At 39.3% G+C, this 12,478-nt stretch overlaps 1 protein-coding gene across 1 annotated transcript in view; it reads left to right on the top strand.

The window, feature by feature from the left end:
- LOC126092652 (dynein axonemal heavy chain 1-like) overlaps nucleotides 1–5,225 on the top strand; it is an 894,951-nt gene extending 889,726 nt beyond the window's left edge. Inside the window, exon 59 of the mRNA XM_049908374.1 lies at nucleotides 4,582–5,225. Within this exon, the coding sequence (XP_049764331.1) occupies nucleotides 4,582–4,799 (218 nt within the window). The 3' untranslated portion in view covers nucleotides 4,800–5,225. The remainder of the gene's footprint in view (nucleotides 1–4,581) is intronic.
- The last annotated feature ends 7,253 nt before the right edge of the window (nucleotides 5,226–12,478 follow it).

Genomic DNA, 12,478 nt, shown 5'->3' with positions numbered 1-12,478 from the left:
TAAGTCATCCGCATATGCAAGACTGCTTATTTTGTGTTCACATATCTTAATCTCACCCAGCCAGTCTATTGTTTTCAACATATGATCCATAAATAATATGAACAACAGTGGAGACAGGTTGCAGCCTTGTCTTACCCCTGAAACTTCTCTGAACCATGAACTCAATTTACCGTCAACTCTTAACTGCTGCCTGACTATCCATGTAAAGACCTTTAATTGCTTGCAAAAGTTTGCCTCCAATTCCATAATCTTGTAGAACAGACAATAACTTCCTCCTAGGAACCCGGTCATATGCCTTTTCTAGATCTATAAAGCATAGATACAATTCCCTGTTCCACTCATAACACTTCTCCATTATTTGCCGTAAGCTAAAGATCTGGTCCTGACAACCTCTAAGAGGCCTAAACCCACACTGATTTTCATCCAATTGGTCCTCAACTAATACTCGCACTTTCCTTTCAACAATACCTGAGAAGATTTTACCCACAACGCTGATTAAAGAGATACCTCTGTAGTTGTTACAATCTTTTCTGTTTCCATGTTTAAAGATTGGTGTGATTACTGCTTTTGTCCAGTCTGACGGAACCTGTCCTGACTCCCAGGCCATTTCAATTATCGTGTGTAGCCATTTAAGACCTGACATTCCACTGTATTTGATGAGTTCCGACTTAATTTCATCCACCCCAGCCGCTTTATTGCACTGCAATCTATTGACCATTTTTTCCACTTCCTCAAATGTGATCCTATTTCCATCATCATTCCTATCCCATTCTACCTCGAAATCAGAAACATTACTGATTGCATTTTCACCTACATTGAGCAACTCTTCAAAATATTCCCTCCATCTGCCCAAGGCATCCACAGGATTCACCAGCAGTTTTCCTGTCCTGTCCAAAATACTTGTCATTTCCTTCTTACCTCCCTTTCAAAGACTGCTAATTACACTCCAGAATGGTTTTCCAGCAGCTTGACCCATAGTCTCCAACCTGTTTCCAAAGTCTTCCCAAGATTTCTTCTTGGATGCTGCAATTATCTGTTTGGCTTTGTTTCTTTCTTCAACATAACTTTCTACCTGGGTTCTGGTATGTAGCCATTTTTGATACGCCTTCTTTTTCCTTTTACAGGCTGCCTTGACTGTATCATTCCACCAAGCTGTTTGCTTCATCCTACTTTTACACACTACTGTTCCAAGACATTCTTTAGCCACTTCTAGTACTGTGTCCCTGTACCTTGTCCATTCCTTTTCCAATGACTGTAATTGACTACATTCAACTAACTGGTACCTTTCTGAGATCGCTGTTATGTACTTGTGCCTGATTTCCTTATCCTGAAGTTTCTCCACTCTTATCCTCCTACATATGGACGTGACCTCCTGCACTTTCGGCCTCACAATCCCAATTTCATTGCAGATTAAATAATGATCAGTGTCATCAAAGAATCCCCTGAATACACGTGTGTCCCTCACAGCCTTCCTGAATTCCTGATCTGTTATTATATAGTCAATGACAGATCTGGTTCCCCTGCCTTCCCAAGTATACCGGTGAATGTTCTTATGTTTAAAAAAGGAGTTTGTGATTACTAAGCCCATACTGGCACAGAAATCCAAGAGTTGTTTCCCGTTCCTGTTGGCCTCCATATCCTCTCCAAATTTACCCATAACCTTTTCATACCCTTCTGTTCGATTTCCAATCCTGGCGTTAAAATCACCCATGAGCAGAACGCTGTCCTTGTCCTTTACTCTAACAACTACATCACTGAGTGCCTCATAAAAACTATCCATCTTATCTTGATCTGTCCTTTCACAATGCGAATATACTGACACAATCCTAATTTTCTTGCTAGACACTGTCAAATCTATCCACATCAGTCATTCGTTTACATACCTTATTGCAACTACGCTGGGTTCCATTTCTTTCCTGATGTAAAGCCCTACACCCCATTGTGCTATTCCTGCTTTGACTCCTGACAGGTAGACCTTGTATTCTCCCACTTCCTCTTCTTTCTCACCCCTTACCCGAATGTCACTAACAGCTAAAACGTCAGGCCCCATCTTACTTGCAGCCTCTGCCAGCTCTACCTTCTTCCCAGAGTAGCCCCCATTGATATTAATAGTTCCCCATCTCATTACCATTTGTTTGCCAAATACAAAATACAAATAAACAAACTAGATATACAGAAGGTGAAGCTAATCTAACACAGTTGATGATTTCACTGTCTAACAACCATATGCATGGTGCTGCAGTGGTTAGCATATACTTTACTGAAAAGAGATCAAATCTTGGTGCACTCTATAATTTAGCAGGCCCCATGAAGTGTATACTCCATGCTCAGGACATGAGACCATAAAATGGGTTCTGAACAATTTTACCCTGAAGTATGGTATAAATCTCACTTTTAGTTCTCCATAGCCATTGCAGGAGCCCAAAATGCTGTTTGCTATATAGACACTGGAAACGGACTTACAGTTGATGGCTTATTCTGTAGCTCAGTTGACAAGCCATTAAGTTCTGATAATGAAATAACTTGCTGTTAGGAAAACTACAAGCGTTCTGGCAAGTAGGTGCATGGCAGAGAAGACACTTGTCATTGGATGCATAAAACATGCAAAGTGGTTTTTCTTTGCTGGGCAACACATAGTCTTCTGCAGTGTGAGATCATCTGGTAGAGCAGAACATAATTGTTTCTGAAAATTAATTTTGTAGTAATGTACACTATTTAAATTTCTGCAACTAGTGCACCTGTTGTTTTTGTTGTTGTGGTAATCAGTTTGAAGACTGGTTTGATCCAGCTCTACACTCCTGTCTATCCTGTGCAGACATTCTCATGTTTGCATAAATACTGCAACATACATCAATTTGAACAATTGTATTGTATTCAAGCCTTGATTTCCCTTTACTATTTTTACCTTCCCCATTTCCCTCCCTTACCAGATTGGTGATGTGGCTATCTGATCTTCAACATTTTACTGTAGCACTACATCTCAAAATCTTATTTTCTGAAGTTTTTATCATTCATATTTCACTTACATTCAGGCTACATTCCAGACAATTAATTTCGGTAAAGACTATGTGACATTTATATTTATATTGAATGTTAATAGATTTCTCATTTTTGGGGATATGTTTCTTGGTATTGCCATTCTGCATTTTAAATCCTCTCTACATTTGCCATCAATGGTTATTTTGCTCCCCAAATAATAATAAAGCCCATTGACTATTTTTTTATTTTCATTGCGATATGTAATCTCCTCAATGCTGCCTAATTTGATGCGATGACATTCCATTCCCCTTGTTTTAATGTTGTTGATGTTTATTTCATAACATTTTTGCATTGCACTATCCATTCTTTTCAGCTGCTTTCCAGGTCTTTTGCTGCCTGTGATACAATTTCAAGAGTCATCAGCAAATCCCACTGTTTTTAGTTCTTGTCCCTGAACTTTTTCTCCCTGGTTCCTCCTTGGTTTTCTTCATAGCTTGATCAGTGTATAAATTGAGTAAGATAACTGTCTCACTCCCTCTTAACTACTGCTTACCTTTCACGTCTGTTGACTATTTTAATTTCAGTCTGGTTTCTGTAAAAGTTGTGGACAAACTTTCACTCCCTGTGCTTTACCCATGCTACCTTCAAAATTTCACAGAGTGTAATTCACTTAACATTGTCAAAAGCCTAATCCAAATTTACAAGTGCTATAATTGTTGGTTTGCCTTTCATTAACGTATCCTCTAAGACAAGTTAATAGTCAGTGTTGTCTTGTGTGTTCCCTACATTTTTGCAGAATCCCAAGTAATATTACCTGAGATCAGCATTTACTTTTTTCTGTCTTCTGAAAATAATTTGTAGGAATATTTTGCAGCTACATTTTATTAAACTGATAATTTGATAATATTCACACCTGTCAACTCTTGCCTTTTTTGGGATTGGAATTATTACATTCTTCTTGAAGTCTGAGGGTATTTCACTTGTCTCACATACCACATAGTGCAAAGTCTTTGCAAAATATATATGTTTGTAAGCCCTTTACCGATTTGATCGTATAAGAGATTACTTATACAATTTGAACATAATGTCAAAAAGACTGGCAGACATTTCATCAGCTTTTATCAGTCACTTCTTGCCAGATGTACTAATTTAATCATCAGTAACATCTATGTAAAAGGGAAAACAGTCTAGATATTAGACAGCAGATAAAAAAACCAGTTGTGTTGGAAGCTTTCTTCAAAATGAATTTAATTACAAATTTAGCTGCTACCTGTCATTATGTAGGGTACTGCCAATACAAAAATTTAGAGGAAAAAATAAATTTCTTCTCATGGGATAATTTGTTCCTGCTGACTGTAGATATTTTCATCAATGTCAATTACCTTACAGCATTATCTTACTTCTTTTATTAATTTATTCTCTGTTAAGCATGTTGTACTCCATATATTCCTGGATAACATGTTGAATAATACTGTTTTGACTCAGCATTTAATATAGTGTGTAATTGTTTCATCTAATAGTAAATGAAATACAAATAACAATTTGTGAAGTTCTTCATCTGTTATTAGTACTGTACAGTTTCTTTTATTTATTCCTTAACAGATATGCCTCCAGTCTGGCTGATCCCTGAAGTGAATCATGTGACTGCTGAAACTGGTATCTATGAATGTCCTGTTTACAAGACACTGACAAGAGCTGGCACTCTGTCGACGACCGGTCACTCCACCAACTATGTACTCGCTATAGAGTTGCCAACTGATAAGCCACAACGTCACTGGATAAAAAGGGGTGTTGCACTCATATGTGCACTTGATTATTAGAAGTAAAATAGCAACCATGCATGTCACGCAATGTACATGTCACTAATAGGATACTGCAGTCCTGCTTGTCACATAATGCACATGTAGCTAACAGTGTACTCACATATATAAGGAGAATTAAAATTGTAGCCCTGCATGCTACAAAGTGTGTATGCCACTAGAAATGCACTTTTCTGTGTAAGGGAACAATTGTAGCTCTGCATGTTACATTATGTACGTGCCACTAATGATGCACTCATGTGTATAAGGAAAATAATTGTAGCCCTACATGTTACAGTATGTGTGAGGCACTGACACTACTCTTATAAGAATAAGGAACTCAATTGTAGTCCTGCAAGTTACAATATGTATAAGCCACAAACAATGCACTCTGAGGTAAACAACAATTGTAGCCCTGCATGTTACAGTGTGTATTTGTCATTAACAATGGACTTTTATGTATATGGAAAACAATAATTGCTATGGAATGTGTGTCAGTAATGACAATAAAAATTATGCCATGCATTCTTATAAAATGCAAAGTGCATGTCTTTACTTAATAATAGAAAAGAAACATTGAGATTGCCTCATTTATTATGTCAGGAATATGCTTCAGTGACTAATTTCCTTCTTCTCCTGTTTTTGTTCTTTTCTTTCAGATTAACCCAGTGGTCTTGCATATAGAGTAAAGAAGTGGAATAATATATAGATGCTTTTCCAATCACTAACAACTTTTCTGATAAGTGTAACCACATAATATGTGATCCTAATGGGGTGAGATGAAAATATCAATATCGCAGTAGTATGCCAAAAAGCTTAAGGAAATTTCAGAAGTGGGATTTCATTATTCTTTACTGGTGCTTTTTTATTTATACATGTTGCATGGATCTGTATTGCAGCTGTTTCCATCAGTGTTGACCAAATAAGCATAAGTAATGAACTTAATAAGTTTTTGACAATATTATGTAAATGAATAGATAAAAAATCTACTCACCAATCGGTGGCAGGACAACACACTCATAAAAAAAGGTTTTACATATGCAAGCTTTCATAGCCAGTGGTACCTTCTTCCAGCAGAAAGGTTGAAGGGGAAAGGGCTGAAGACATTAGGAAAAGGAGTAGAATTAGATAAAGTCAACCCGAATCCCATATCATGGAGAATTACCACATGGGTGAGAAAGAAAGACTGATTGTTGGGTGACTGCACTGGGGAAGATTTCAAAACCTGAAAGCTTTAAGGCAGAAGACAGGGTAATATGCAAGACAGAGATTACTGTTAAAACTTTGTGTATGTGTTAATAAGAGTGAAAAGGGAAGTGCATTGTATGTCAGACAGGTCAGAAAATGAAGATGTAGAAAACTAAAACAGAGTGAAGAAAGGAGTAGTTTCTGTGAAGAAATTCTGAGACAGAATAAATTAATGTAAATTAAGGCCAGGTGGGTGATGAGAACTGAGCACGTGTGGTCGCACAGGTTCTCACCTGCAGAGTTCTGAGAAACTGAGGTCAGGGGGAAGAATCCATAAAGCGAATGTGATGAAACAGGCACTGAGGTCACAACTGTCATGCTGTAGAGCATGCTCTACAACAGGATATTGTGTGTTGCCGGTGTACACCCTTTGCCTCTGCCCATTCATCCTAACAGGTAACTTGGTGGTAGTCATGCCAATGTAAAAGGATGAACAGTGTTTACATAACATATGGTATGGTCATTTCACAGGTGATTATTCCTTTGATAGTATATGTTTAGAGTTTCAGGGCTGGAATAGGTTGCGGTAGGAGGGTGCGTAGGGCAAGCCTTGCTGCAGGGTCGGTCAGAGCGGAACGAGCTATAGGGTAGGGAGGTGGGTCGGAAGGAGCATAGGGGTATTACAGAGATTGGGAGGGAGACGAAAAGCTATTACAGGTGTGGTGGGCAAAATCTCAGACTGAATGGATCTCATTACAGGGCATGATTTTAGGAAGTCATGGCCTTGTTGAAGTATCTGATTAATACATTCAAGACCAAGATAATATAAGTGGGAAGTGGTGTGCTCCAAAGTTGTTTTTTTGGAGGGCTCAAAAGTACCAGGATTGAATGTGATGGCCCAGGAAATCTGCTTTTGAAATAGGCTAGTAGGGTAATTGCGTCCAGTCAAGGCTGAGGTGAGAATCATGATGTATTGCTATAAAGAGTCTGCATCCAAACAAATACATTTGCCTCAAATGCCAAGGGTGTGTGGGAGGGAATGTTTGACACAGAAAGGATAGCAACTATCAAAATATAAGTACTGTTGTTTGTTAGGTGGTTTAATGTGGGCGGAAATGTGTAGCTGGACTTCAATGAGGATGAGCTCAGCATCAAGGAAAGTGGCATGGGATTCAGAATATGACTATGTGAAATTTAATTGGGAGAAGGTATTTGGAGATTCCAGAAATTTTAACTTGTCAGCCTCACCGTGAGTCCTTATGGCAAAGATGTCATCAATCTATCCAAACCAAACTGTGGACCGAAGCCTTTTGGATCCCAGGAAAGCCCCCCCAAGTGATCCATGCAAAGGTTGGCATAGGAAGGAGACAGCCTGGTTCCCATGGTCATACCCCTGATATGTTTGTATATCTATCCCTCAAAGGTGAAGTACTTCTTGGTAAGTATGAAGTTGATTAAGGTGAGCGGGAAGGATGTCATAGGTTTGGAATCAGATGGCTGTTGACTGAGGAAATGTTCAGAAGCAGACAGACCACATATGTGAGGGATGATGGTATAGATGGGGGATGCTGTTACAAAGGGAGGTGGCATCAACGGTGACAAGCAAGGTGTGTGGTGGGGTGGGATGGGCATGGATTTCAAATGATCTAGGAAATGGTTGATGTCTTTTAATACAGGAGGGAACGCAGTGTACTATGGGTTGCAGATATTGATCAGCTAAGGTGTTCGGTGGGTGCTTTGAAGCCAGCAACTATAGGATGATTGTGTTTGTAGATCTTAGGAAGGTGGGGGTGCATGGTTTAGATGGGGTGAGAAGACCTGTGGATTGAGGAGTTAGTCCCTGTGAGGGGCCTAAGGTTTTAAGGAGGGACTGCAGGTCAGTTTTAATCACAGGGATGAGGTTGTGAAGGCAAATGCTGTATGTAGAGACTCAGACCTTCACTAACATACCCCTGTTGGTCAAGAACCACAGTGGTAGGTCATTTGTCTTCTGGGAGGATAATGATGGTGCCATCAGTTTTTAGGTAAAGCAGACACTGGAGTTCAGCAGAGGATAGATTAAAGTCATGTTATAGAGTCGTGGGGAAGGGTTGTGAAGCAAACCTGTATGTGAGAAATTCTTGGAAGTCTTGTAAGGGATGATTTTGTGGTAGTGGTGGTGGATCAAGTTGGGATTGTAGGCAGAACTGTTCAAGGCAGGGTTCAAAGTCTGGTTTGCCTTTGGAAGGGTTTTCGCCTTCACTAACATACCCCAGTTGGTCAAGAACCACAGTGGTAGGTCGTTTGTCTGCTGGGAGGATAATGATGGTGCCATCAGTTTTTAGGTAAAGCAGACACTGGAGTTTAGCAGAGGATAGATTAAAGTCATGTTATAGAGTCGTGGGGAAGGATTGTGAAGCAAACTTGGATGTGAGGAATTCTTGGAAGTCTTGTAAGGGATGATTTTGTGGTAGTGGTGGTGGATCAAGTTGGGATTGTAGGCAGAACTGTTCAAGCAGGGTTCAAAGTCTGGTTTGCCTTTGGAAGGGTTTTCAGATTGGGTTGCAAAGTAATATTTCTAGTTGACATTATGCATGATGGAAAGTAGGTCCTTCATCGAAGCAGCATGATTAAATGCAGGTTTAGGACTGAAAGTTAGATTCTTGGTTAATATACATAATTCAAAAGGGAGAGTGCTTTAGACGAGAGGTTAACTGTATTTCTGTGACTCGTTCCTGTTATTGTGAGTTGTTATTGGTCTGGGAGGCAGGTTGGCCAAGCTTGGTTTGTAGTAAAAGAGTGGTGGCTAATGGTATGGATGTTTAGGGAGCTGCAGAGGGGCAGGAAGGGAAATACCACTGTTGAGATAGTTAGGAGAAGGTGGGATAGCTTTTTGAGGTGAGGTGAATTTTTTTTTTTTTTTTGTTCGAAGTTAGCTGGCACATGATACCACCCAAGGAAACAGTTAAGCAAATAACTGCAGGATTTTGTAGGAGAGAGGTCTGGTGGAGTGTAAATTGACAGATGTGGCATATAGGTCACAGATTAGCTGGGTAAGTGCAAGCGATTGCTGTATTTGAAACAGTAAAACAGCCAGGCATAGAGTAGGATTACATCCAGAAACAGGGACTTCAATGTTAGGCTTTGCGAGTAACTCCAAGGGACAACCAGGTGTCAACAAACATAATGTGGAACCTTAGTTTTGATAGTGCAAAAACATGATTTCAAAAAGAAAGGATGTAATACGTGATGGGATTCATCATGTGATGAGAGGATAGTTTGGAATGTTTGAACAGACAGTGGTTAATGAGAGCTAATGAGTGGGTGAGAATTTCATACCAGTGAAGTGGTTTATATGGTACAAGAAAAAAGAAAAAAATCAATAGGGAAAATCATGAAAAGAGACAAAATTTTAAAAACTGGGCGAACAGAAAGTCATAGGAGAAAATGTAAACTACTTTACTTAGCAAATAAAGTAATGTAGTGGACAGCAGTAAAAGGTGATCAGAGTAGTTTGCCAAAAAACAAACAAACAAAATTGTGAAAGAATTATGTGTAAACAAGATATGTGGAGAGTGGGAAAGAAAATACCTGTCAAATTTGCAAGTAAATTGGCAAAAGAGAATCGGGAGAAGGCCCTGCAGTGTAGTGAACCATTAACAAATTGTTATAGGCAAATTCGTAAATAACAATGGAATTGTTATATGCAAATTTGTAAATAACTGTGGACCCATCTACATGCAAGGAAGTCAGTAGTAGAAAATGTGTAGCGGAAAAGTTTTGATTAATATGGGTGCTACAGAAAAATAAATGAATTGACTAGAAATAGACTATAATTTGAAAAGGACTGGCGACAACAAAGACTGACAAGAGAGTTACATTAGGAGGAATGATGCCCAAATGGGCTAGTATAACAGCAAAAGTAATCAATTTCTGACAATATAGTGTAATTGGATACATAAAAAATCTACCCACCAAACGACAGCAGAAGAACGACATGCAAAAAATATTATGGGAACGTAGGATGTATTGCAGGGAAAGTTCCCACCTGCGCACAGGCACAGGCTGTGAAGCAGTCATTCAAATGAACAAGATCTTGTTTGGCAGCATGTTCAGCAGCAGGATCGTCCACTTGTTTCTTGGCCACAGTTTGTCAGTGGCGATTCATGTGGACAGACAGCTTGTTGGTTGTCATGCCTACATAGAATACAGCATAGTGGTTACAGCTTAGCTTGTGGATCATATGACTGGTTTCACAGGTAGTCCTGCCTTTGATGGGATAGGTGATGTTAGTGACTGGACTGGTGTACGTGGTGGTGGGAGGATGTATGGGACAGGTCTTGCATCTAGGTCTGTTACAGGGGTATGAGCCATGAGGTAAGGGATTGGGAGCAGGGATTGTGTAAGGATGGATGAGTATCTTGTGTAGGTTCAGTGGAGTGAGGAATATCACTGTGGGAGGGTTGGGAAGGATAGTGGGCAAGACATTGCTCATTTCAGGGCACAACGAGAGGTAATCGAAACCATGGCAGAGAATGTAATTCAGTTGCTCCAGTCCTGGGTGGTACTGAGTTCTGAGGGGAATGCTCCTCTGTGGCTGCACTGTGGGACTTTGGGAAGTGGTGGGAAACTGGAAAGATAAGGCACAGGAGATTTGTTTTTGTACAAGGATGGGAGGATAATTACAGTCAGCGAATGGTTCAGTGGGACCCTCGGTATATTTCGAGAGGGACTGATTTCTTTTCCAATTGCAGAGGGGGCTGGAAGAGAGCTCCTACATTTAAACAACTCATTACGAAGTCACAAAACACGGTTTCTGTAATTCTTTTATATTCAGATAAGTACTCAACTCACAACTGATAATTAACAAAGCCTTTCAGACAGCATGTTCATACATGATACTTCAACAAAACCATAAGTTCATGTTTAACTCGAGATAGCATGACACAGAGTCTGTAACATTCATTTTTTTTTAGTGCTTGACCATTGTTGTCAGGCTTCTTTCTTCTTTGGAGTCCACAACACCCCTAAAGCATGACTGCAAAATGCAAGTGATCCCTCACTGGCCAATTCTAATTACACATCTGTCATCACTATCTATGCTGTGCCTGCATTTTTCTTTCTCATATCTGTACATATATTCCAACAAACCCAGGCACAATAGATGCTCTTTATGCTACTCTCAAAGTCATGTTTTTTCACATGCACATTTTTCATCAGTGTAGTAGAAGGAAAGTGAGACATGTCGCTATGCTTTGTATCAACATGTATCATTACAACTGGCATGAACTTTAGTGCTAAAATATGTACTTCATCCTATGGACAAAATCCAAGGAAATATGACAGAAATTACGAGTGGAAAGTTATAGAAACCACACTGTCACCTTATTGCAAACTCTTATTAGCAGTTGCGAAACCCAGTGGTAATCTCTGACTTGTACTACCCTATTGGGCTATAAATCATCATCGCAGTTTGCACTACACCAGAAAACCTAGACAGATGGTCACAAAAGTTTTATAATGTTAAGTTCCTTGCAGGCATTGATCTGGGACTTTTGTACTGGCAAGTGAGCATCTCAGAAGAATCTAGAAAAAATACGGCCTTCTTGTTTGTTGAAATGAGGTATCTGTTTTGTGGTACTGTTTGAAATGAATGAAAGTTCAGTTGCTCTTTATCACTGCATTAGGCAGTGTATTAGAGCCTGACTTATTGCAGAAAGTAACTTCATATGTAGATGACATATTAAGAGCTACCTCTATTTGGGAAGAACTTACTGATTTACTAGAGAGGACATTACAGGAGTTTTCAGTTGCAGGAGATGCAGCAAATCTCCAGAAATCAAAGTTCAGGAGGTGAATTTCTAGGCTACGTAATTCCTTCCGCTGAGATAACACCAGATCCAGATAAAAATTAGTGTAATACAGAATTTTTCAGATTCAAGAAGTAAATACCAGCTTAAGACATTCTTAGGATTATATTCATTTTTAGACCCTCCTTACCTGATCAGCATACCATACCTCACACATGATTGGGGGCATGTCTAGTTCAGTTCCATGAATAAAAAGGTAAATGTGATATTCATGTAATATAACTGTAACTTTGTTAATAGACTTTCTTGGGATAGTTTATGTCTATCTTCTAGAGTCTTCTGGCTCAGTTCCTTCAGTATCTCTGTGACACCCTCCCATGGCTTAAACAAACCTGTGACAATGTGTGCTGCCCTTCTGTGTACGTTCAATATCCCCTGTTAGTCGTATCTGGTAAGGTTCCCAAACACTTGAGCAACATTTTAGAACTAGTTGCATGAGTGAGTTGTAAGCAATCGCCTTTGTATATTACTTACACTTCCCCAGTATTCTACCAATAAACTGAAGTCTACCACCTGCTTTACCCACAACTGAACATATGTGATCATTCCATTTCATATCCCTACAAAATGTTACACTCAGGTATTTGTATGAGTTGGCCGATTCCAACAGTAACTCATTGGTATTATATAGTCATAAGATACTACTTTTGTTTTGTTTTGTGA

This window comes from Schistocerca cancellata, chromosome 7 (assembly GCF_023864275.1).
Source record: "Schistocerca cancellata isolate TAMUIC-IGC-003103 chromosome 7, iqSchCanc2.1, whole genome shotgun sequence".
NCBI lineage: Eukaryota > Metazoa > Arthropoda > Insecta > Orthoptera > Acrididae > Schistocerca > Schistocerca cancellata.
This window is presented reverse-complemented; position numbering and strand designations above follow the sequence as displayed.